General features: G+C 46.1%; 1 protein-coding gene across 1 annotated transcript in view; it reads right to left on the minus strand.

Moving 5' to 3' along the window:
• LOC144497788 (di-N-acetylchitobiase-like) overlaps nt 1-23,512 on the minus strand; it is a 33,301-nt gene continuing 9,789 nt past the window's right edge. The window contains exons 5-8 of the mRNA XM_078219225.1: nt 23,133-23,230; nt 9,135-9,296; nt 2,352-2,531; nt 1-129 (exon numbers count right to left, since the gene is read on the minus strand). Coding sequence (XP_078075351.1) covers nt 1-129; nt 2,352-2,531; nt 9,135-9,296; nt 23,133-23,230 — 569 coding nt within the window. The remainder of the gene's footprint in view (nt 130-2,351; nt 2,532-9,134; nt 9,297-23,132; nt 23,231-23,512) is intronic.

The raw sequence follows: 23,512 nt of genomic DNA on the forward strand, positions 1-23,512 counted from the left end.
TTACGTCGAGGCAAAGGGTGGCAAACATCTCACCAGCGAGATTCGCAACCTCCGGATTTCGCCGGATCTTGAGCCCTCGCTGCCATTTCCACACACTGCAAGTGTGGGCTCAAGATCGCCCCCCATTGGCTGGTTCAAATAATAACAATGTAAAATAAAACCACATAAAATAATCGTTACCATGTGCGTAAAGTTGGATTTTTGCCCAGCCGGAAAGCTAATTTGTTCCCGGAATTTTCAGTATTTATTATCCAAACCTCTGGCCTCCACTCGCATTACGTTGTTTTTTATTCACTCACCACATGTGGACCTCACTGGCTAGGCCAGCCTTCATTGCCCATTCCAAATTGGCTTTGAGAAGATGGTGGCGTGCTGCCTTTTTGAATCACTGCAGTCCGTGTTGCTACATCCACACCACCAATAAGTAGGGAGTTCCAGGGTTTGGTCCAATGACAATGAAGACCTAACTTGATGACAGGTGATCCATTTGGCTTCAATCCTTGCTGACTTTCTAATGGTTTGATTGAACTGGGTTTCAGAGGGTATTTAAGAATAAACCACATGAATGTAGGTCTAGAGTCACATGTAGGCCAGACCAGGTAAGAATGGCAGATTTCCTTTCTTAAAGACATTTGTGAACACTGGTGGGATTTTTGCAACAGTGGCTTCATGGTCATCATTAGTCCTTTAGCTCCAGATTTTTATAGACTGAATTTAAATTCCACCATTGGAATGGTAGGGTTCAAACTCCTGTCCCCAGAGCATTACGTTGGCTGTCTGGATTGTTAGAGCAGGGACAAAAACCACCACGCTACCTCATTCCCGTAAGTCATATTATCATAGTTAACAAAGATTTGTTGCATTTGGAAACCAGCTATTAAGGTGCCTGAAAATCTGTCCGTTGAGTAGGAATTCATTCATTATCTAAAATCATCAGAGAACCCTACAGTGCAGAAGGAGGACGTTCAGCCCATCGAGTCTGCACTGACCACAATCCCACCCAGGCCCTATCCCCATAATCCCATGCATTTAACTCAGCTAGTCCCCCTGACACTAAGGGGCAATTTAGCATGGCCAATGCACCGAACCCGCACAGTTTTGGAATGTGGGAGTAAACCGGAACACCTGGAGGAAACCCACGCAGACATGGGAAGAATGTGCAACTCCACACAGACAGTGACCCAAGGTGGGAATTGAACCCGGGTCCCTGGCGCTGTGAGGCAGCAGTGCTAACCACTGTGCCACCGCGCCACCCGTACTCTACAAATGTTAAATCTGTTCACCTCGATCTGCTTTAATTATTCTTGCTGGAAGCTATCTCACTCTCTAGCGAAACGAATCACATTAAATGCAGATTAAATGGTTCAAATTCTTCTGACACGGCACAGAGCATTCCACATAGCTTCAATTTACATTGCTGCTGTTGGATTCTAGTGAAAGGAAAATGAAAGTGATTTCAGAATTCAAAGTTTTAGGTGCCATGGGTTCTCGATTCCACTGTCGTTAAGTAATATAATATGTTTATATTTTGCACACAACTTAAAAACCCTATGCTTCAGTTCGACAACAACATCTCGAATACTGTGTGCAGTTTTGGTTTTCTTATTTATGGAAGAATGTAAATGTGCTGGAGATGTTTTAGTGGAAGTTTTGATGGTGGAATTAATGGGTTGTCTTAGGAGGATAGGTTCGAAAGACTGGGTTTGTTTCCTCTGAGATTTAGAAGAGCAAGCGGGTGTCTTAATTGAAGTATGTAAGACACTGAACGGTATTGACAAGGTGGGTGTTGAAAGGATGTTTCCTCTTCTGGGTGAGTCCTGATCTGGGGGCCACTGATTTAAAATTTGGAGTTTCCCATTTAGGACGGTGATGAGGGGAATTTTTTTTCGCTCAAAGTGATGTGCGACTTTAAAACTCTCTGCCTCAGAAGGAGGTGGAAGTGGGAACATTGAATATCTTAAAGGTAGAGGAAGATGAATTATTTTTGGGCAAGGGAATCAAAGGTTATCGGGGATTAGATGGGGAAATTGGAACTCAACACAAACAGATCAGCCATAATCTTATTGAATGGTGGAGCAGGCTCAAGGGGCCGAATGGCCTACTTCTGCTGCTATTCGTATATTCGTATGTTCAGATGAAGTGACCAGCACATGTCGTGCTAATCACATTAGTAAATTTGCTGTCCATTGAATAGGAATTCATTCATTAACTACAATGTTAAATCAGTTCACCAGATCTGCATTATTTTATTTATAATGTAGGAAGCTACCTCAGTTTCTGTTACGTTTTCGAGCAAAATGAATCACATTATATCCAGACGAAATGTTTCAATTTCTCAATTTTCTTCTTACAGGGTACAGAGCATTCCACATTTCTTCAGTTTGCATTGCTGCTATTGGATTAACACTGTAATTTAGGCTATTTCCAAACCAGGCACCTACACCACCGAGATTTAATTTCCTTACGATCGTTGACCTTAACGAGATGCTCTCTGGATCGTCATACCAGACCTCGTGGAATGTATTGTTAACCTGCCATAAAAATCAAAGCAGTTACACAGATAGGATATAAATTAACACAACACCGAGCATCCTAAAAAGATTTATTTAACTACAATAAAGTTCTACTCGCCAGCCAGTAACATAAAAGATCATTGCAAAGGGAGGGGTGGGGGTGGCGGGGGGGGGATGACCTTACCTTCTCGCCCCGCTGGCCGTTTGGTGGGACGAGTCGGTAAGATTGCGAGAGAGCCGATAAATCGAGTTCACATTTGATTTCTCGCCTCTTGCGATATTACCGGCACTGGCTATCCGGTGTTAAATGCTGTGTTAAACGGCATTTAAATATTCCAGTGGGGCCCGGGATGGAATCGTCCAGGTTCACTTGCCTCTGTGACCTCACCGGTGAAGATTCTCTTCAGCGAGGTTCACATATGTGATGGCCTTGCCCATGGCACCGGAGGCCATTGAGGTCCCCCCGGGAGGTTGGGGACAGAGGGGGTGGAGTGCCCCTTAGGAAGTGTCAGCCTGGCACCCTGGCACTGCCAGCTTGGCAGTGCCCCCCAGTCACTGGGCAGTGCCAAGAGGGCAGGGCCTGAGGCGGCATGGCCAACTGGGGGTGGAGCCAGACAGGGGTGGGCTGATTGGGGGAGGGAGACCACTGCCACTCTGGCGATCGGGGTGGGGGAGGGGGGACACCGCTGCTCACTTTGCAACCGGTGACTGGCTGGTTCGAGCGCAAACAAGGAGGGTTTCAACTGCGATCGGTCCGTGCGGGGGTGGGGCAATTGGACAGCCTGTGCGGGGATGGAAGGTGGCGATGGATCCAGGGAGCGGTGGCGGTGGGGGGAGGGGGGGTGGCGCCGATGGCGATTGGTCCAGGCAGTGGTGGGGGGGAATCAGCCAGAGAGCTGGCCGTAACTGGGGGAGGCAGTCATTCTCGGATCCCTGTGTTCACAATTGCGCCCTTTGCTGCTATTTGCCAGCTTTCAGGCCACCTTGGGAGAAGCCGTTTTGATTTTTAAGTTGCCCAAAAAAACGGTGCAAATTTCTACCATTTTCACGCTCATTTGGCATAGAGAAATGTTTTGGTAAGATCACCCCCAAGAGTTTTTTTGGATATATAAAGGGTAAGAGAGAGGCAAAAATGGACATTGGACCACTGGAAAATGATGCTGGAAAAGTAGTAATGGGGAACAAAGAAATGGCAGAAGAACTGAATAGTACTTTGCGTCAGTCTTCACGGTGGAAGACACCAGTAACATTCCAAAAATTCAAGAGAGTCAGATCAGAGGTGAGTGTGGTGGCCATTCCTAAGGAGAAGGTGCTTGGGAAGCTGAAAGGTGGCTAAAACATCTGGACCAGATGGACTACACTCCAGATCCTGAAGGAGATAGCTGAAGGGATTGTGGAGGCACTAGTGTTGATCGTTCAGGAAATACTGGAGTCAGGGAAGATACCAGAGGATTGGAAAATCGCTAACGTAACACCTCTGTTTAAGAAGGGAGGGTGGCAAAAGATGGCAAATTACAGGCCAGTTAGCCTGACCTTGGTCATTGGTGGTATTTTAGAGTCAATTATTAAGTTAAGGATGAGATTTTGGAGTACTCGGAAGTGCATGGTAAAATAGGGTGAAGCCAGCATAGTTTCATCAAGGGGAGGTTATGCCTGACAAATCTGTCAGTATTCTTTGAGGAGGTAACAAGCAGGATAGACAAAGGAGAGACAGTGGATGTTATCTTCTCGGATTTCCAGAAGGCCTTTGACAAGGTGCGCACAGGAGGCTGCTGAATAAGATAAGAGCCCATGGTGTTAGAGGTAGGGTACTAGTATGGATAGAAGACTGGCTGACTGTCAGAAGGTGGAGAGTGGGGATAAAAGGGCCCTTTTCAGATTGGCAGCGGTGATTAGTGGAGTTCCACAGGGGTCAGCGTTGGGATCGCAACTTTTCATTTTATACAACAATGATTTAGCTGAAGGAACTAAGGGCATTGTGGCTAAATTCACAGATGATACAAAGTTAGATGGAGGGACAGGTAGTATTAAGGAGGTGGGGAGATTGCAGAAGGACTTGGACAGGTTAGGAAAGTGAACAAAGAAGTGGCAGATGGAATACAATGTGGGAAAGTGTGAAGCTGTGCACTTCAGTAGGAAGAATAGAGGCAGAGACTATTTTCTAAATGGCGAGAGAATTCAGAAATCAGAAGCACAAATGGATTTGGGAGTCCTGGTCCAGGATCCTCTGAAGGTTAACTAAGGGCGGCACGGTGGCACAGTGGTTATCACTGTTGCCTCACAGCACCAAGAACCCGGGTTCGATTCCCAGCTTGGGTCACTGTCTGTGCAGAGTTTGCATGTTCTCCCTGTGTCTGCGTGGGTTTCCTCCGGGTGCTCAAAGATGTGCGGGTTAAGTTGATTGGCCATGCAAAATTACCACATTGTGTCAGAGGGTCTAGTAGGGTAAATATGTGGGGTTATGGGGATAGGGCCTGTGTGGGATTGTGGTTGGCGCAGACTCGATGGGCCGAATGGCCTCCTTCTGCACTGTAGGGATTCTATGATTCTATGAACTTGCAGGTTCAGTCAGCAGTTAAGAAGGCAAATGCAATGTTAGCATTCATTCTGAGAGGACCAGAATGCAAAAGCAGGGATGTACTTCTGAGACTTTATAAGGCTCTGGTCAGACCACATTTGAAATATTGTGAGCAATTTTGCGCCCCATATCCAAGGAAGGATGTGCTAGCCTTGGAAAGGGTCCAGAGGAGGTTCACAAGAATCATCCCGGCAATGAAAAGCTTGATGCGTGAGGGGTGTTTGAGGACTCTGGATCTGTGCTCGGAGTTTAGAAGGATAAGGTGGAAAAGGCCTGGTTAGAGAGGACGTGGAGAAGATGTTTCCATTATTAGGAGAGACTAGGATCTGAGGGCTCAGCCTCAGAATAAAGGGACGAACCATTCAAACCGAGATGAGAAGGAATTTCTTCAGCCAGAGGGTGGTGAATCTATGGAATCCATTGCCACAGAAGGCCATGGAGGCCAAGCCATTAAGTATGTTTAAGACAGAGATAGAAAGGTTCTGGATTTGTAATGGAATTACAGGTTACGGGGAAAAGGTTGGAGAATGGGATTGAGAAACATTTCAAAGAACAAAGAAAATTACAGCACAGGAACAGGCCCTTCACCCCTCCAAGCCTGCACCGACCATGCTGCCCAACTGAACTAAAACCTCCTACCCTTCCGTGGACCATATCCCTCTATTCCCATCCTATCCATGTGTTTGTCTAGACGCCCCTTCAAACTCACTATCGTATCTGCTTCCACTATCTCTCCCGGCAGCGAGTTCCAGGCACCCACCACCCTCTGTGTAAAAAACTTGCCTCGTACATCTCCTTTAAACCTTGCCCTTCACACTTTAAACCTGTGCCCCCCAGTAATTGACTCTTCCACCCTGGGAAAAAGCTTCTGACTATCCATTCTGTCCATGCCTCTCATAATCTTGTAGACTTCTATCAGGTCGTCCCTCAACCTCCGTCATTCCAGTGAAAACAAACCAAGTTTCTCCAACCTCTCCTCATAGCTAATGCCCTCCATGCCAGGCAACATCCTGGCAAATCTTTTCTGTACCTTCTCCAAAGCCTCCACATCCTTCTGGTAGTGTGGCGACCAGAATTGAACACTATATTCCAAGTACGGCCTAACTAAGATTCTATAAAACTACAACATGACTTGCCAATTTTTAAACTCAATGCCCCAGCCGATGAAGGCAAGCATGCCATATGCCTTCTTGACTACAGTCTCCACCTGCGTTGCCACTTTCAGTGACCTGTGTACCTGTACACCCGGATCCCTCTGCCTATCAATACTCTTAAGGGTTCTGCCATTTACTGTATACTTCCTATCTGTATTAGAGCTTCCAAAATGCATTACCTCACATTTGTCCAGATTAAACTCCACCTGCCATCCCTCTGCCCAAGCCTCCAACTGATCTATATCCTGCTGTATCCTCTGATGGTCCTCATTGCTATCTGCAAATCCAGCAACCTTTGTGGTGGAAACACACCCTTCCAATGCTACCATCTGTCTTCTGACTGAGCCAGTTTTCTATCCACCTTGCCAGCTCACCTTTGATCCCATGTGAATTCACCTTCTGCACCAGTCTGCCATGAGGGACCTTGTCAAAGGCTTTACTGAAGTCCATGTAGACAACATCCACTGCCCTACCCTCATCAATCAGCCATGATTGAATGGTGGAGCAGACCTGATGGGCCAAATGACCTATCTCTGCTCCTATACTTTATGGTCTTAATAAAGGATATATCTCGATGGAATTTGAGTCCATTTAGGACAAAGATAAAGAAAACAACATTCTCTCAGAGGGTAGTGAGACTTCGGAATGTTCCACCTTTAAAGTTGTTTGAGGAATTGGGGGAAATTCCCCCGTCCTGCCCGCCATGCAAATTGTCGCGGGTGGGGGGACGGACCGTGGAAAGATCCGTTGGCTTCGGAAGGTGTTTGAGGAGGGGGATTTTCAGGTTTCGGGGTGAGCGCGGCACGAAAATCCTGGTTATTGTCTTTGAACATTGTTACGGCCGAAGCAGATAGACCTTGATAAGCAAGGAGTTAAATGTTATTGGCACCAGGCAGAACGTGAAGTTGAGATTAAAATGAGGTCAGTCATAATCTTATTGAATGGCGGAGCAGCCTCACGGAGATTAGTGGCCTATTCCTGCTTCTAATTTGTATGTTTGTACGAGCTCACATTCTCCTGAGTATTGATCCCGTTACTTATCTAGTTCACTGCCTCGAGAATACAACTTCCCATTTCAAAGTTTCAGCATGGCTGGATTTTCAAAATAAGCACATAAGAAAATAAGAAATAGTGGCCGGAACTCAACGCTGGCAAGAACCTCCAGTTCCACTGGTCACCCCCGCTGCGGGTTTCCCAGTGGAGTCAACGGGAATTCCCGTCGACAGCGGCTGGGCCAGAAGATGCCGCCACTGGTGAATGGTATGCCACCTCCCGCCCCTCGAAACATGTGGCAGGGAGGCCACAGAACCCCACCCAAGAGCTGGAATATGCCAGTTGATCCTCCAAGCTGATTCTGCCAATCAGAGCTGCAGTACTAGTACCACCCCCCCACCCCCCACTCCTCCTCCGCTTGACATTTAAATGAAGGCCTGGTAGGAAATCCTCCGGGAGCATTTCTATCTTAAATTCAAACTAGTCTGCCCAAGCAGTCAGCCCAGTGATTGTGAGTTAAATTGTAGAATTAAATGACAGTAAATTGTTAAGAGGATTTAAGGAGGATCCAAAGGGACATTGATTAGTTAATTGAGTGCATAGTGAACTGGTAAATGGAGTATAATGTGGGCAACTGTGAAACGGTCGATTTTGGCAGGAAAATTAAAAAGGAAGCTTATTACAAAAATGATGAGAGATTGCTGAGCTTTGAGGTGCAGCGGGATCTGGGTGTCCGAGTGCATGAATCACCAAAGGCAAGAATGCAACAGCAAGTGATTGGGAAAACAAATAGGTTATTGTTCACAGTAAGGGAATTGAATACCAAAATAGGGAGGTTACGCTTCAGTTGTATAGGGCATTGGCGAGTCACATCCGGAGGTTTGTGTATATTATTGGTCACCTTATTTAAGGACTGATGGGACTGTGATGTACAATGAGACTAAACACAATGAAACTCAGCAAAACAAATCAAAAATTTGTGACTTAAGGCTACAGCAGAAATTTCCTTGGGAACTCTCCTAACATGGTCCCTTTCCATTGACAGAATCTCCATTACACGTGCTGGGGTTCTCCACTACACTTCTAAAGTTATAGTCATGGAACAAGAATTCAAAGGAAATTTTAAGTCTATTGTTAACAACGACAAATGAATTCACCCAGATACTATGCAACATGTGAACATAATGCAGATTTTTAAAGAGAGTCTACACTCCCCAACATGGTTATAATCCGCTGTGTCTGTTTTCTCTGATCAATAAGATTGCATTGTAGCTGCAGAGATAAAGATTCTGAACAAAGATTTTGACCTGAAAATTAATGGTGCAGAAAGAGGCCATTCAGCCGCTTTCAGGAAAGGTTGCAGGCAATTTGTGTGCATCAAATAAACTCCCACAAACCACAGGTAATAACAGCCAGGTAATCTTTCTTTGATCTGAGGAAGAGCTATCCAGATTTGAAATATTAGCTCTATTCTTTCTCCACAGATGCTGTCAGACCTGCTGAAACTTTCCAACATTTTCTGTATTTTTATTTCAGATTCCAGCATTTGCATTAATTTGCTTTTAATTCTTCACCGATGTTAGTTGAGGAATCCAAGGGTGAAAACCAGAGCTGGTTTACTGTTCTAGGAACGTTTAAATCCACAGAGAGGATAGATTAGCTCCTAATTTAAATTTAATGTTTAAAAAAAAGAACTGATTTGGGTCCTTTGCTTATCAACTCCCAATTTACTGTCAATTCTCCAGTCACATAAATTTTCCACTGTACAAATTGAACATCCTGAACTTTGCTGAACTCTATACACAGCGAATATAGAATCATGCAACACTGCAATGTTCCCATTCAAACAATGTTAAACTGCACATGGCTCCAATGTGCTTTGATTGAGACTCTTACCTTGTACACAAAATATGGGGATTTGTAATTATCATCCCAATATCTGCCAGTAATAGATCTGGGCAGCAACTGCACAATATCTTTGTACCGAATCTGCGTTGCAACAATAGAACTGCAAAGAGCTCCTCCGTGAGGAGACATTCGAAGTCTGCATCTGCCAGCCTATTAAAGAGAAGAAGGATGAGAAAATAGCACTCATGAACATCGTTACACCATCAACACCAAAAATCAGGTAGCCCCTGGACCTATCTCCACGTATACAGGCTATGATAGGACAGGGTCAGTGGAAAATTTCAAATCTGAGATCGACTGTTTATTGTTAGTTGAAAGCATTAAAAAATTTTGAATCAGGGTCATTATAGGGAATTTGTATCAGCAAGTATCTAATTGGTTGGCAAAACATTCTTGAGAGATGGAATTTTCTATCCCAGATCCTATGGGGACAATTCTCCAATCCCTGGCTGAGCCATCTCATGTTGATGTGAAAGTGAAGCGGATCACACTTCAGATCTTCCTTTCAGGCACCTTAATGTCAATAGTGCTGATGCCTTTCTGCCTCATGTGAAATCTTTGTGGTTTCCTGGTCACTCTAAAGGCCATAGCCCTCGCAAACCTTCTTTATACTTTTTTGCACTCTGTTCAAAATGTGGATTAGTCCTTGCTTGATCTCAGCAGCCCCAGTTGTTATTACCTTTGATCTAAGAAACACAGCTCCAGATCAAAGAAGGAATTAAAAGAGTCTTGTTAACACAAGCACCAGATGGCTTAATAGCAGGTCAATGTACCAGAAGTTCGGAGAAAAAACACATTTTAGTGAGCCGCTGAAGGAAATCAGCATTAGTAGAGAAATGGTTTTGGGGAAATTAGAAACATAGAAAAACTACAGCACAATACAGGCCCTTCAGCTCACAAAGTTGTGCCGAACATGTCCCTACCTTAGCAATTACTAGGCTTACCTATAACCCTCTATCTTGCTAAGTTCCATGTACTTATCTAAAAGTCTCTTAAAAGACCCTATCGAATCCACCTCCACCAACGTTGCTGGCAGCCCATTCCACGCACCCACCACCCTCTGAGTGAAAAACTTACCCCTGACATCTCCTCTGTACCTACTCCCAAGCACCTTAAACTTGTGTCCTTTTGTGGCAACCAATTCAGCCCTGGGAAAAAGCCTCTGACTATCCACTCGATCAATGCCCCTCAACATCTTATACACCTCTATCAGGTCACCCCTCATCCTTTGTCTCTCCAAGGAGAAAAGGCCGAGTTCACTCAACCTATCCTCATAAGGCATGCTCCCCAACCCAGGCGACATCCTTGTAAATCTCCTCTGCACCCTTTCTATGGCTTCCACATCCTTCCTGTAATGAGGCGACCAGAACTGAGCACAGTATTCCAAGTGTGGTCTGACCAGGGTCTTATATAGCTGCAACATTATCTCACGACTCCTAAACTCAATTCCTCGATTGATGAAGGCCAGTACACCATACGCCTTCTTAACCACAGCCTCAACCTGCACAGCTGCTTTGAGCGTCCTATGAACTCGGACCCCAAGATCCTTCTGATCTTCCACTCTGCCAAGAGTCCTACCATTAATATTATAGTCCGCCATCCTATTTGACCTGCCAAAATGAACCACCTCACACTTATCTGGGTTGAACTCCATCTGCCACTTCTCCGCCCAGTCTTGCATCCTATCAATGTCTCACTGCAACTTCTGACATCCCTCCGCACTATCCACAACACCTCCAACCTTTGTGTCATCAGCAAACTTACCAACCCATCCCTCCACTTCCTCATCCAGGTCATTTATAAAAATCACAAAGAGTAAGGGTCCCAGAACAGATCCCTGGGACACTCCATTGGTGACCGACCTCCATGCAGAATATGACCCATCTATAACCACTCTTTGCCTTCTGTGGGCAAGCCAGTTCTGGATCCACAAAGCAATGTCCCCTTGGATCCCATGCCCCCTCATTTTCTCAATAAACCTTGCATGGGGCACCTTATCAAATGCCTTGCTGAAGTCCATATATACTACATCTACTGCTCTTCCTTCATCAATATGTTTCGTCACATCCTCAAAAAATTCCATCAGGCTCGTAAGGCATGATCTGCCTTTGACAAAGCCATGCTGACTATTCTTAATCATATTATACCTCTGCAAATGTTCATAAATCCTGCATCTCAGGATCTTCTCCATCAACTTACCAACCACTGAGGTTAGACTCACTGGTCTATAATTTGGTCTATAAATGGTCTATAAATTGTGGGATTGAAGGTGGATAAATCTCCACATCCTGAAAATCTTCATCCCAGATTACTTAAGGAAGTGGCCTTGGAAAAACAGGGAACTATAGACCAGTGAGACTAGTGTCGGTAGTGGGGAAGTTGCTACAGTCCATTATCAAGGATTTCAGAACTCAGCATTTGGAAGGCAGTAGTGTTATCAGACAAAGTCAGCATGGATTTACAAAAGGAAAATCATGCTTGACGAATCTATTGGAAGTCTTTGAGGATGTAACTAGTAGAGTTGACCGAGGAGAACCAGTACATGTGGTTTATCTAGACTTTCAGAAGGATTTCAACAAGGTCTCTCGTAACAGACTACTATGTAAAGTTAAAGGGCATGGAATTGCAGGTAATGTCTTGAGATGGATAGGAAGCTGGTTAGCAGATAGGAAGCAAAGAAATGGCACAGATGGGTCTTTTTCTGAGTGTCAGTCAGTGACTAGTGAGGTTCCGCAGGGATCTTGCAAGGACCCCAACTGTTCACATTATATATTAATGGGACGGCACAGTGGCAGAGTTGTTAGCACTGCTGCCTCACGGTGCCAGGGACCCAGGTTTGATTCCTGGCTTGGGTCACTGTCTGTGTGGAGTTTGCATGTTCTCACCGTTTCCGCTCGGGTTTCCTTCGGGTGCTCCGGTTTCCTCTCACAGTCCGAAAGACGTGCTGGCTAGGTGCATTGGTCATGCTAAATTCTCCCTCAGTGTATCTGGACAGGTGCTGGAGTGTGGCGACTAGGGGATTTTCACAGTAACTTCATAGCAGTGTTAATATAAGCCTACTTGTGACACTAATAAATAAACTTTAAACTTAATGATTTGGAAAAGGGAAGTAATTGTATTATCTCCAAATTTGCAGATGATACAAAGTTGGGTGGGAGGGTGAGCTGTGAGGAGGATGCAGAGATGCTTCAGCGTGATTTGGACAGGCTGAGTGTGTGGGCAAGTGCATGGCAGATGCAGAATAATGTGGATAAATGTGAGGTTATTCACTTTGGTAGCAACAACAAGAAGACAGATTATTATAGAATCCCTAAATTGCAGAAGGAGGCCATTCGGCCCATCAAGTCTGCACCGACCACAATCCCACCCAGGCCCTATCCCCATAACCCCATGCATTTGCCCTAGCTAATCCCCCTGACACTAAAGGGCAATTTAGCATGGCCAATCCCCCTAACCCGCATATCTTTGGACTGTGGGAGGAAACGGAGCATCCGGAGGAAACCCACGTAGACACGGGGAGAATGTGCAAACTCCACACAGACAGTGACCCAAGCTGGAAATTGAACCCGGGTCCCTGGTGCTGTGAGGCGGCAGTGCTAATCACTGTGCCACCGTGCCACATTATTACTTGAATAGGTGTAAATTGAGAGAGGTGGAGAGTCAGTGAGACCTTGGTGTCCTCATGCATGAGTCGCTGAAAGTAAGCGCGCAGGTACAGCAGGCAGTAAGGAAGGCAAATGGTGTGTTGGCCTTCATAGCGAGAGGATTTGAGTATAGGAACAGGGATATTTTGCTCTAACTGTGTAGGGCATTGGGAGGTCACATCTGGAGTATTGTGTGCAGTTTTGATGTCCTTATCTGAGGAAGCATATCGTTATTATAGAGGGAGTACAGTGAAGGTTTACCAGGCTGATTCCTGGGATGGCAGGTCTGTCATATGAGGAGAGACTAAGTCAGTTAGGATTATATTCACTGGATTTTTGAAGAGCAAGCGGGGATCTCATAGAAACTTATAAAATTCTAACAGGGTTAAAAGGGTAGATTTAGAAAGAATGTTCCCAATGGTGGGGGAGTCCAGAACTACGGGTCATAGTTTGAGGATAAGGGGTAAGGGATAAGGGATAAGACCTTTTAGAACTGAGGTGAGCAGAAATTTGGTCCCTTTATTGCACCCCTGCACCTACACCTACCACATCCATTTGACCCCCTGGGAACCCTAGCATTAGGGCCACAGAGCTCTCTCTGGGGGATGGTGGTTCCTGAATTGTGCAGCAGGAATGGTGAGGGTGTTCAGTCTTCAGATGTAGGATGAACCTGGGAGTTTGGGAGTTGGGTGGACATGAGGGTCTCAGGACGGATGATCCAGCTGACTGTCTCTCTCTCTCTCTCTTTCCAGCTCGTCACAGATTGAAGATGAGTTTTGGTTGGCAGCCAGGCCAGCTAGTTTTATTCCTAGTGACTGCTGCCAAGGCAGAGTGATGATGGCGAGAGTGCCACGGACTGCCCAGGCTTGACCCAGCACCACTTGAGCCAACACCCGAACAACAGGGGCCACTGCTGAGGCTCAAGCATCGGCCGCCCATCAGGCCAAGGAGGGTATTAGAAGACCGTGCTACTGTAAGCCACGGGACCGTAAGAGGTGCTGGTTTTATAATGAGCTGCTGGACAGCCTGTGCCATCACCGACTCAGACTTCACAGGGGCACACCGAGGCACCTGCGCCAGGAACTCGCTTACCTGGCCCCAAGAGGAAGAGGAAGACACCCTCTCCCAGTGGCCCCGAAGGTCACAGCTGCACTGAATCCTTTTGTCACAGGATCCTTCCAGAGCTTGAGCCGGGACCTATGTGGTATTTCACAGACACCAGCACACAGGTACATCTGGAAGGTTACGGATGCCCTGTATGCCCGAGCATCAGTCCACATCACCTTTCACCTGGACCAGGTCCACTAGGGTGCCTGGGCACTGGATTCTCTGTCATTGCTGGGATGCCTGAAGTCCAGGGGCAATCGATGGTACTCATGTTGCTCTCAGAGCACCACCAAAGGGTGTGCCTTCATAAACAGGAAGGGGTACCACTCCCTGAGGATCCAGATAATGTATGACCACCATCTGAACATTATACCGTTGGGAACAAGTATGGCCAAGGAGCAATGTTTAGCCACATGTTATGTTTTATATAAATACACCCATATATTATCATTGAAGTACTACAGACTCCTGTTTATTAACAACAGCTCAGCCTTCAACACCATTATTCCTCCGAAACTCATCTCCAAATTCCGTGGCCTGGGGCTCGGCTCCTCCCTCTGCGACTGGTTCCTGAAGTTCCTAACCCACAGACCACAATAAGTAACAACACCTCCTCCACAATCATCCGCAACACCAGTGCCCGACAAGGCTGTGTTCTCAGCCCCCTGCTATACTCCTTATGCACCCATGACTGTGTGGTCAAATTCCCCTCCAATTCGATTTTCAAAGTGAACTGGTGCGACGACAATAATTTCTCCCGCAATGCCAATAAAACGAAGAAGGTAGGCATCGACTTCAGGAAGCGAAAAGGAGAACATGCCCCTGTCTACATCAATGGGGACAAAGTAGAAATGGTTGGGAGCTTCAAGTTTTTAAGTGTCCAGATCACCAACAACCTGTCCTGGTCCTCCCATGCTGACACTATAGTTAAGAAAGCCCCACCAACGCCTCTACTTTCTCAGAAGATTAAGGAAATTTGGCATGTCAGCTACGACTCTCACCAACTTTTACAGATGCACCATAGAAAGCATTCTTTCTGGTTGTATCACAGCTTGGTATGGCTCTTGCTCTGCCCAAGACTGCAAGAAGCTACAAAAGGTCGTGAATGTAACCCAATCCATCACGCAAACCAGCCTCCCATCCATTGATTCTGTCTACACTTCCCGCTGCCTCGGCAAAGCAGCCAGCATAATTAAATACCTCATGCACCCCAGACATTCTCTCTTCCACCTTCTCCCATTGGGAAAATGATATAAATGTCTGAGGACACGTACCAACCGACTCAAGAATAGCTTCTTCCCTGCTGCCGTCAGACTTTTGAATGGACCTACCTTGCACTAAGTGGATCTTTCTCTATCTCCTAGCTATGACTGTAACACTACATTCTGCACCAGCTCTTTTCCTTTTCTATGAACTGTATGCTTTGTCTGTATATCGCGCAAGAAACAATATTTTTCACTGTAAACTAATACATGTAACATAGAACATAGAACATAGAATAGTACAGCACAGAACAGGCCCTTCAGCCCATGATGTTGTGCCGAGCTTTATCTGAAACCAAGATCAAGCTATCCCACTCCCTATCATCCTGGTGTGCTCCATGTACCTATCCAATAACCGCTTAAATGTTCCTAAAGTGTCTGACTCCACTATCACTGCAGGCAGTCCATTCCACACCCCAACCACTCTCTGCGTAAAGAACCTACCTCTGATATCCTTCCTGTATCTCCCACCACGAACCCTATAGTTATGCCCCCTTGTAACAGCTCCATCCACCCGAGGAAATAGTCTTTCAACGTTCACTCTATCTATCCCCTTCATCATTTTATAAACCTCTATTAAGTCTCCCCTCAGCCTCCTCCGCTCCAGAGAGAACAGCCCTAGCTCCCTCAACCTTTCCTCATAAGAACTACCCTCCAAACCAGGCAGCATCCTGGTAAATCTCCTCTGCACTCTTACCAGCGCTTCCACATCCTTCTTATAGTGAGGTGACCAGAACTGCACACAATATTCCAAATGTGGTCTCACCAAGGTCCTGTACAGTTGCAGCATAACCCCACGGCTCTTAAACTCCAACCCCCTTGTTAATAAAAGCTAACACACTATAGGCCTTCTTCACAGCTCTATCCACTTGAGTGGCAACCTTTAGAGATCTGTGGATATGGACCCCAAGATCTCTCTGTTCCTCCACAGTCTTCAGAACCCTACCTTTGACCCTCTAATCCACATTTAAATTAGTCCTACCAAAATGAATCACCTCACGTTTATCAGAGTTAAACTCCATTTGCCATTTTTCAGCCCAGCTTTGCATCCTATCTATGTCTCTTTGCAGCCTACGACAGCCCTCCACCTCATCCACTACTCCACCAATCTTGGTGTCATCAGCAAATTTACTGATCCACCCTTCAGCCCCCTCCTCTAAGTCATTAATAAAAATCACAAAGAGCAGAGGACCAAGCACTGATCCCTGTGGCACTCCGCTGGCAACCTGCCTCCAATCCGAAAATTTTCCATCCACCACCACCCTCTGTCTTCGATCAGACAGCCAGTTACCTATCCAATCGGCCAACTTTCCCTCTATCCCACACCTCCTCACTTTCATCATAAGCCGACCATGGGGGACCTTATCAAACGCCTCACTAAAATCCATGTATATGACATCAACTGCCCTACCTTCATCAACACACTTAGTTACCTCCTCAAAAAATTCTATCAAATTTGTGAGGCACGACTTGCCCTTCACGAATCCGTGCTGACTATCCCGGATTAATCCGCATCTTTCGAAATGGTCGTAAATCCCATCTCTAAGGACCTTTTCCATCAATTTACCAACCACCGAAGTAAGACTAACCGGTCTATAATTACCAGGGTCATTTCTATTCCCTTTCTTAAACAGAGGAACAACATTCGCCATTCTCCAGTCCTCTGGCACCATCCCCGTGGACAGCGAGGACCCAAAGATCAAAGCCAAAGGCTCTGCAATCTCATCCCTTGCCTCCCAAAGAATCATAGAATCATAGAAACCCTACAGTGCAGAAGGAGGCCATTCGGCCCATCGAGTCTGCACCGACCACAATCCCACCCAGGCTCTACCCCCACATATTTTACCTGCTAATCGTTCTAACCTACGCATCTCAGGACTCTAAGTAGCAATTTTTAACCTGGCCAATCAACCTAACCCGCACATCTTTGGAATCCTAGGATACATTTCATCAGGCCCAGGGGACTTATCGACCTTCAGTTTATTCAAAACTGCCAGGACATCCTCCCTCCGAACATCTATTTCCTCCAGCCTATTAGCCTGTAACATCTTCTCTTCCTCAAAAACATGGCCCCTCTCCTTGGTGAACACTGAAGAAAAGTATTCATTCATCACTTCGCCTATCTCTACTGACTCCATACACAAGTTCCCACTACTGTCCTTGACCGGCCCTAACCTCACCCTGGTCATTCTTTTATTCCTCACATAAGAGTAAAAAGCCTTGGGGTTTTCCTTGATCCGACCCGCCAAGGACTTCTCGTGTCCCCTCCTAGCTCTCCTAAGCCCCTTTTTCAGCTCATTCCTTGCTAACTTGTAACCCTCAATCAAGCTATCTGAACCTTGTTTCCTCATCCCTACATAAGCTTCCCTCCTCCTTTTCACAAGACATTCCACCTCTTTTGTGAACCATGGTTCCCTCACTCGGCCATTTCCTCCCTGCCTGACAGGGACATACCTATCAAGGACACCCAGTATTTGTTCCTTGAAAAAGTTCCACTTTTCATTAGTTCCTTTCTCTGACAGATTCTGTTCCCAACTTATGCCCCCTAATTCTTGCCTAATCGCATCATAATTACCTCTCCCCCAATTGTAAACCTTGCCCTGCCGTACGGCCCTATCCCTCTCCATTGCAATAACAAAAGACACTGAATTGTGGTCACTATCTCCAAAGTGCTCTCCCACAACCAAATCTAACACTTGGCCCGGTTCATTTCCCAGTACCAAATCCAATGTGGCCTCACCTCTTGTCGGCCTATCCACATATTGTGTCAGGAAACCCTCCTGCACACACTGCACAAAAACTGCCCCATCCGAACTATTTGACCTACAAAGGTTCCAATCAATATTTGGAAAGTTAAAGTCCCCCATGACAACTACCCTGTGGCCCCCGCACATATCCATAATCTGCTTAGCAATTTCATCCTCCACATCTCTATTACTATTTGGGGGCCTATAGTAAACTCCTAGCAACGTGACCGCTCCTTTCCTACTTCTAACCTCAGCCCATATTACCTCAGTGTGCAGATCCCCCTCAAAGTGCTTTTCCGCAGCCGTTAAACTATCCTTGATTAACAATGCTACTCCTCCACCTCTTTTACCAGCTTCCCTACACTTACTGAAACATCTATACCCCGGAACGTCCAACAACCATTCCTGTCCTTGTTCTACCCACGTCTCCGTAATGGCCACAACATCGTAGTCCCAAGTAGCAATCCACGCCCCAAGTTCATCCACCTTGTTCCGGATGCTCCTTGCATTGAAGTAGACACACTTCAACCCACCTTCCTGTCTACCGGCACCCACCCTTGACCCTGATACCTTCCCCAATACCTCACCACCCTCACTGACTTCTGGACTACAACTCCTTTTCCCACTCCCCTGACAAATTAGTTTAAACCCCCCTGAAGTGCCGTAACAAATTTCCCTCCTAGTATATTGGTGCCCCTCTGGTTCAGGTGCACCCCGTCCTGTTTGTACAGGTCCCACCTTCCCCAGAATGTGTTCCAATTATCCACGTATCTGAAACCCTCCCTCCTACACCATCCCTGCGACCACATGTTTAACTGCACTCTCTCCCTGTTCCTCAACTCGCTATCACGTGGCACCGGCAACGTACCAGAGATGACCACATGTTTTATCTTGGCTCTCAGCTTCCAGCCCAGCTCCAGAAATTCCTGTTTTAAATCCCCGTCCCTTCTCTTACCTATGTCATTGGTACCAATGGTAACAATAATAAATCAAATGGAAAAAATCAAAAGATTGATTGTGCGGCATTATGTGACGACTAATTGACAACATAAAAACTACTTGTTCCTGTGACTTTTTAGTTAGTACAGTCACAGACCATTAAACTTGCTCAGCCGGTTCCCTCTTATCAGCACTGAGTAACCAACGGGATAATCTGAGTATGCTGATTCAATATTATGGTGGCATGGTGCGGCAGCACGGTGGCACAGAGATTAGCACTGCTTCCTCACAGGGCGAGGGATTTGGGTTCAATTCCAGCCTTGGGTGACTGCGTGGAGTTAACACGTTCTCCCCATGTCTGCATGGGTTTGCTCCGGGTGCTCCGGTTCTCTACCGCACTCCAGAGATGCACAGGTTAGGTGGACTGGGCATGCTAAATTGCTCCTTGGTGTCCAAAGATGTGTAGGTTAGGAGGATTAGCAGGGTAAATGGGATGGGGATGGACCTGGATGCGATGCTCTGTTGGGAGGGTCGGTGCAGACTCAATGGGCCAAGTGGCCTCCCTCTGCACTGTCGTGAATCTATGAGTCATTGTGAAGGTCCAAGGACAGTTGATAGGGTGTCTTGTACACATCATGAGATGGTCTGGAGCTGTACACGAGCTGATAACGCAGCCACATGATTCCTAATTGTAAGATTGATTGGATATGTAGGTAATCAATGAATATTGTGATTGGTTTGTGGTCAGCCAGGCTGGGGTGAAGTAAGGGATCCGTGATTTCCTTTGTTCAGTGAAGAGGCTACACAGTGATCCCAGTGGCTGTCGTCCCACTGGTGTAAAATAAAACATTTCATGTTTGGAACAGATCTGGTGTCAAGTAGTTGGCCTTAAGCCATTCTTCGCTGACAATATATATCTGCGCACGCTATCTTGGGAGCATGCAAGTCACCTACAACCTGGTACACTCGGACATTCCTGGCATCTTTGAGGGTTACCCTCAGCTGAAGGGTTGGCTATTTGGGGGCGAGATTTACCTGCAAAGGATATGGCTAATGAAGCCAGTGCAGAGGCCCGAGACCAAAGGGGAAACTCAATACAATGAGGCCTAGTCTTCCACCAAGCGGTGCATCGGGCTTCGCAAGACACAGTTCCACTGTCTGGATTGCTCTGGCAGGGCTTTTCAATAGAGCCCACAGAGCGTGTCGCAGATAGGGGTCACATGCTCCATCCTGCACAACCTGGCACACTAGCGGGGTGACATGTTGGAGGAGGAGATGGAGGAGGAGGAACAGCTGGCCTTGTCAGGGAGGGAGGAGCTGGAGAACCAGGATGGGGTTGAGGAGCCCGAGGACATCCCAGAGGATGGAGGATTTTTTTTAAAAAATTCATTCGTTGGACATGGGAATCGCTGGCTGGCCATCATTTACTCCCCATCCAGTGGCCATGACACCACACAACCCTGCCACAGCAACCTCTGCAAGATGTGCTGGATCATCGACACGGATGCCATCATCTCATGTGAGAACACCATCCACCAGGTACACGGTACATACACTTGCAACTAGGCCAACGTTGTCTACCTGATACGCTGCAGGAAAGGATGTCCCGAGGCATGGTACATTGGGGAGACGATGCAGACACTACGACAACGGATGAATGAACACCACTCGACAATCACCAGGCAAGAGTGTTCTCTTTCTGTTGGGGGACACTTCAGCGGTCACGGGCATTCGGCCTCTGATCTTCGGGTAAGCGTTCTCCAAGGTGGCCTTCATGACACACGACAACGCAGAGTCGCTGAGCAGAGACTGATAGCCAAGTTCCGCACACATGAGGACAGCCTCAACCGGGATCTTGGGTTCATGTCACACTATCTGTAACCCCTACGACTTGCCTGGGCTTGCAAAATCTCACTAACTGTCCTGGCTGGAGACAATACACATCTCTTTAACCTGTGCTTAACTCTCTCTCTACTCACGTTGTCTGCACCTTTAAGACTTGATTACTTGTTAGGACTCGCATTCCAACCATTGTTTTGTAAATAGAGTTTGTGTTTTTATATGCCCTGTTTGTGAACTGAAATCCCACTCACCTGATGAAGGAGCAGCGCTCTGAAAGCTTGTGGCTTGTGCTACCAAATAAACCTGTTGGACTTTAACCTGGTGTTGTGAGACTTCTTACAATACAAACTGGGCAGGACCAGGACTGATGTCCTTGGGTGACTATTTGCTGCAGCAGTTGGGAGGGTTTGTGTCAGACAGGAATAAAGAAATGTTTATTCCTGTCTGACGCAAAAGTAAAAGTGGAAAGATAGCCAACCCATGCCTTACAAGGGAAATTAGAGATAATGTTAGATCCAAAGAAGTGGCATACAAATTGACCAAGATAAACAACAGACCTGAGGAGTGGGAGAGTTTAGAATTCAGCTTAGGAGGACCAAGGGACTGATTAAGAAGGGAATAATAGAGTACGAGACTAAGCTGGCGGGGAACATAAAAACTGACTGTAAAGGTTTCTATCCGTACGTGAGGAGAAAAAGATTGGTCATGACAAACATAGGCCCCTTACAGTCAGAAGCAGGGGAATTTATAATGGGGAACAAACAAATGGCTGACCAACTGAATACATACTTTGTTTCTATCTTCACAAAGGAGGACATAAATAACATACCAGAAATGTTGGGGAACACAGGGCTTAGTGAGAGGGGGGAACCGAAGAAGAGAACTGTGTTGAAGAAACTGATGGGATTGAAGGGCGATATATCCCCAGGGCCTGATAATCTAAATCCCAGAGTACTTAAGAAAGTGGCCTGAGAAATAATGGATATGCTGATGGTCATCTTCTAAAATTCGATAGACTCTGGAGCAGTTCCTACCATTTGGAGGGTAGCTAATGTAACCCCACAATTTAAAAAGGGAGGCAGAGAGAAAACAGGAAATTATAGAGCAGTAAGCCTGATGTCAGTAATGGAGAATATTCTAGAATCCATTATCAAAGATTTTACAGCAAAACACTTTGGAGAACAATGGCAGGATTGAACAGAGTCAGCATGGATTTATGAAAGGGAAATCATGCTTGACAAATCTACTGGAATCCTTTGAAAATGTATCTAGTAGAGTTGCCGAGGGGAGCCAGTGAGAGAATCATAGAGTCCCTACAGTGCAGAAAGAGGCCATTTAACCCGTCGAGTCTGCACTGACCACAATTCTACCCAGGCCCTATCCCCTTACCCCACATATTTACCCTGATAAACTCCCTGACACTAAGGGGCAATTTAGCATGGCCAATCAACCTAACCCGCACATCTTTGGAGTGTGGGAGAAAACCAGAGCACCTGGAAGAAACTCACGTAGACACCGGGAAAACGTGCAAACTCCATTAAGACAGTGACCTGAGGCTGGAATTGAACCCGGGTCTCTGTCGCTGTGAGGCAACAATGCTAACCACTCTGCCACTGTGCCGTCCACTGTGCCACCATGCCGCTCAGTGGATGTGGTTTATCTGGAATTTCAGAAGGCTTTCGACAAAATCCCACATAAGAGATTAGTGTGTAAAACTAGAGCACATGGAATTGGGGATAGTGTATTGAGATGGATAGAAAACTGGTTGGAAAATAGGAAGCAAAATGTAGGAATAAACGGGTCTTTTTCAAATGGCAGGCAATGACTAGTGGAGTATCACAGGGATCAGTGCTATTACCCCAGCTATTCACTATATATATATTGATAATTTGGATGAAGGAACTAAATGTAATATCGCCAAATTTTCAGATGACACAAAGCTGGCTCAGAGGGTGAGCTGATAGGAGGATGCAGATCCTTCATTGTGAATGAGACAAGTTGAGTGTGTGGGTAAATGAATGGCAGATGCAGTATAATTTGGATAAATGTGAGGTTATCCACTTTGGTAGCAAAAACAGGAGGGCAGATTACTATCTGAATGGCCATAAATTAGGAGAGGGGAATGTGCAATGAGACCTGGATGTCAGATATAGCTCTTGGAGTGAAGGGAATCAAAGGGTATGAGGGGAAGGCGGGATTAGCCATGTTGGATGATTAGCCATGATCATAATAAATGGCAGAGAAAGTTTGAAGGGCCAAATGGCCTCCTCGTGCTCCTATTTGCTATATTTCCATGTTTCTGTTCAGCTCAGGCTCTGGAACACTGGCCCAGTGACATTACCTTTACATCACCATCAGCCAATTCACATGCCAGAGGGATGTATTTCAGATTAACTGAATTCACTCCCATTTCTTGTGCATTGCAAATTAATCATTTGTCCTTACCTCAAAGAGTTGCATACAAGGATAGTCATAACCAAACCACGGAATTCCCATTAGGAGTTTTCTGGAATCAATACCCAGTCTGATGTAAGCAGCAAGACCTAAATGGAAAATAAATTACCCTATTAGGCTGATATTGATATGGGCCAGACAGACACTTAGAGCCCTATTTTACCATTTCAATTCTAAGTGTTGGCCGGACTTGAAACTGTGAGTATTTCAGATCCGACTTTTAGACCTGTTCTCTGGTGTCCCCATACACACTCTGCCTGCAAAAATATCAGCAATTCCGAATCATGCTGCACAAGCCTGTGGGCAGGTCTTAACGCTCCCAAAATCCTGCAGCTCCGATCGGCGCCTCCAACTGCATATGTGGGAAAAAA

Source organism: Mustelus asterias, chromosome 8, assembly GCF_964213995.1.
Source record: "Mustelus asterias chromosome 8, sMusAst1.hap1.1, whole genome shotgun sequence".
In the NCBI taxonomy this organism is placed as follows: domain Eukaryota; kingdom Metazoa; phylum Chordata; class Chondrichthyes; order Carcharhiniformes; family Triakidae; genus Mustelus; species Mustelus asterias.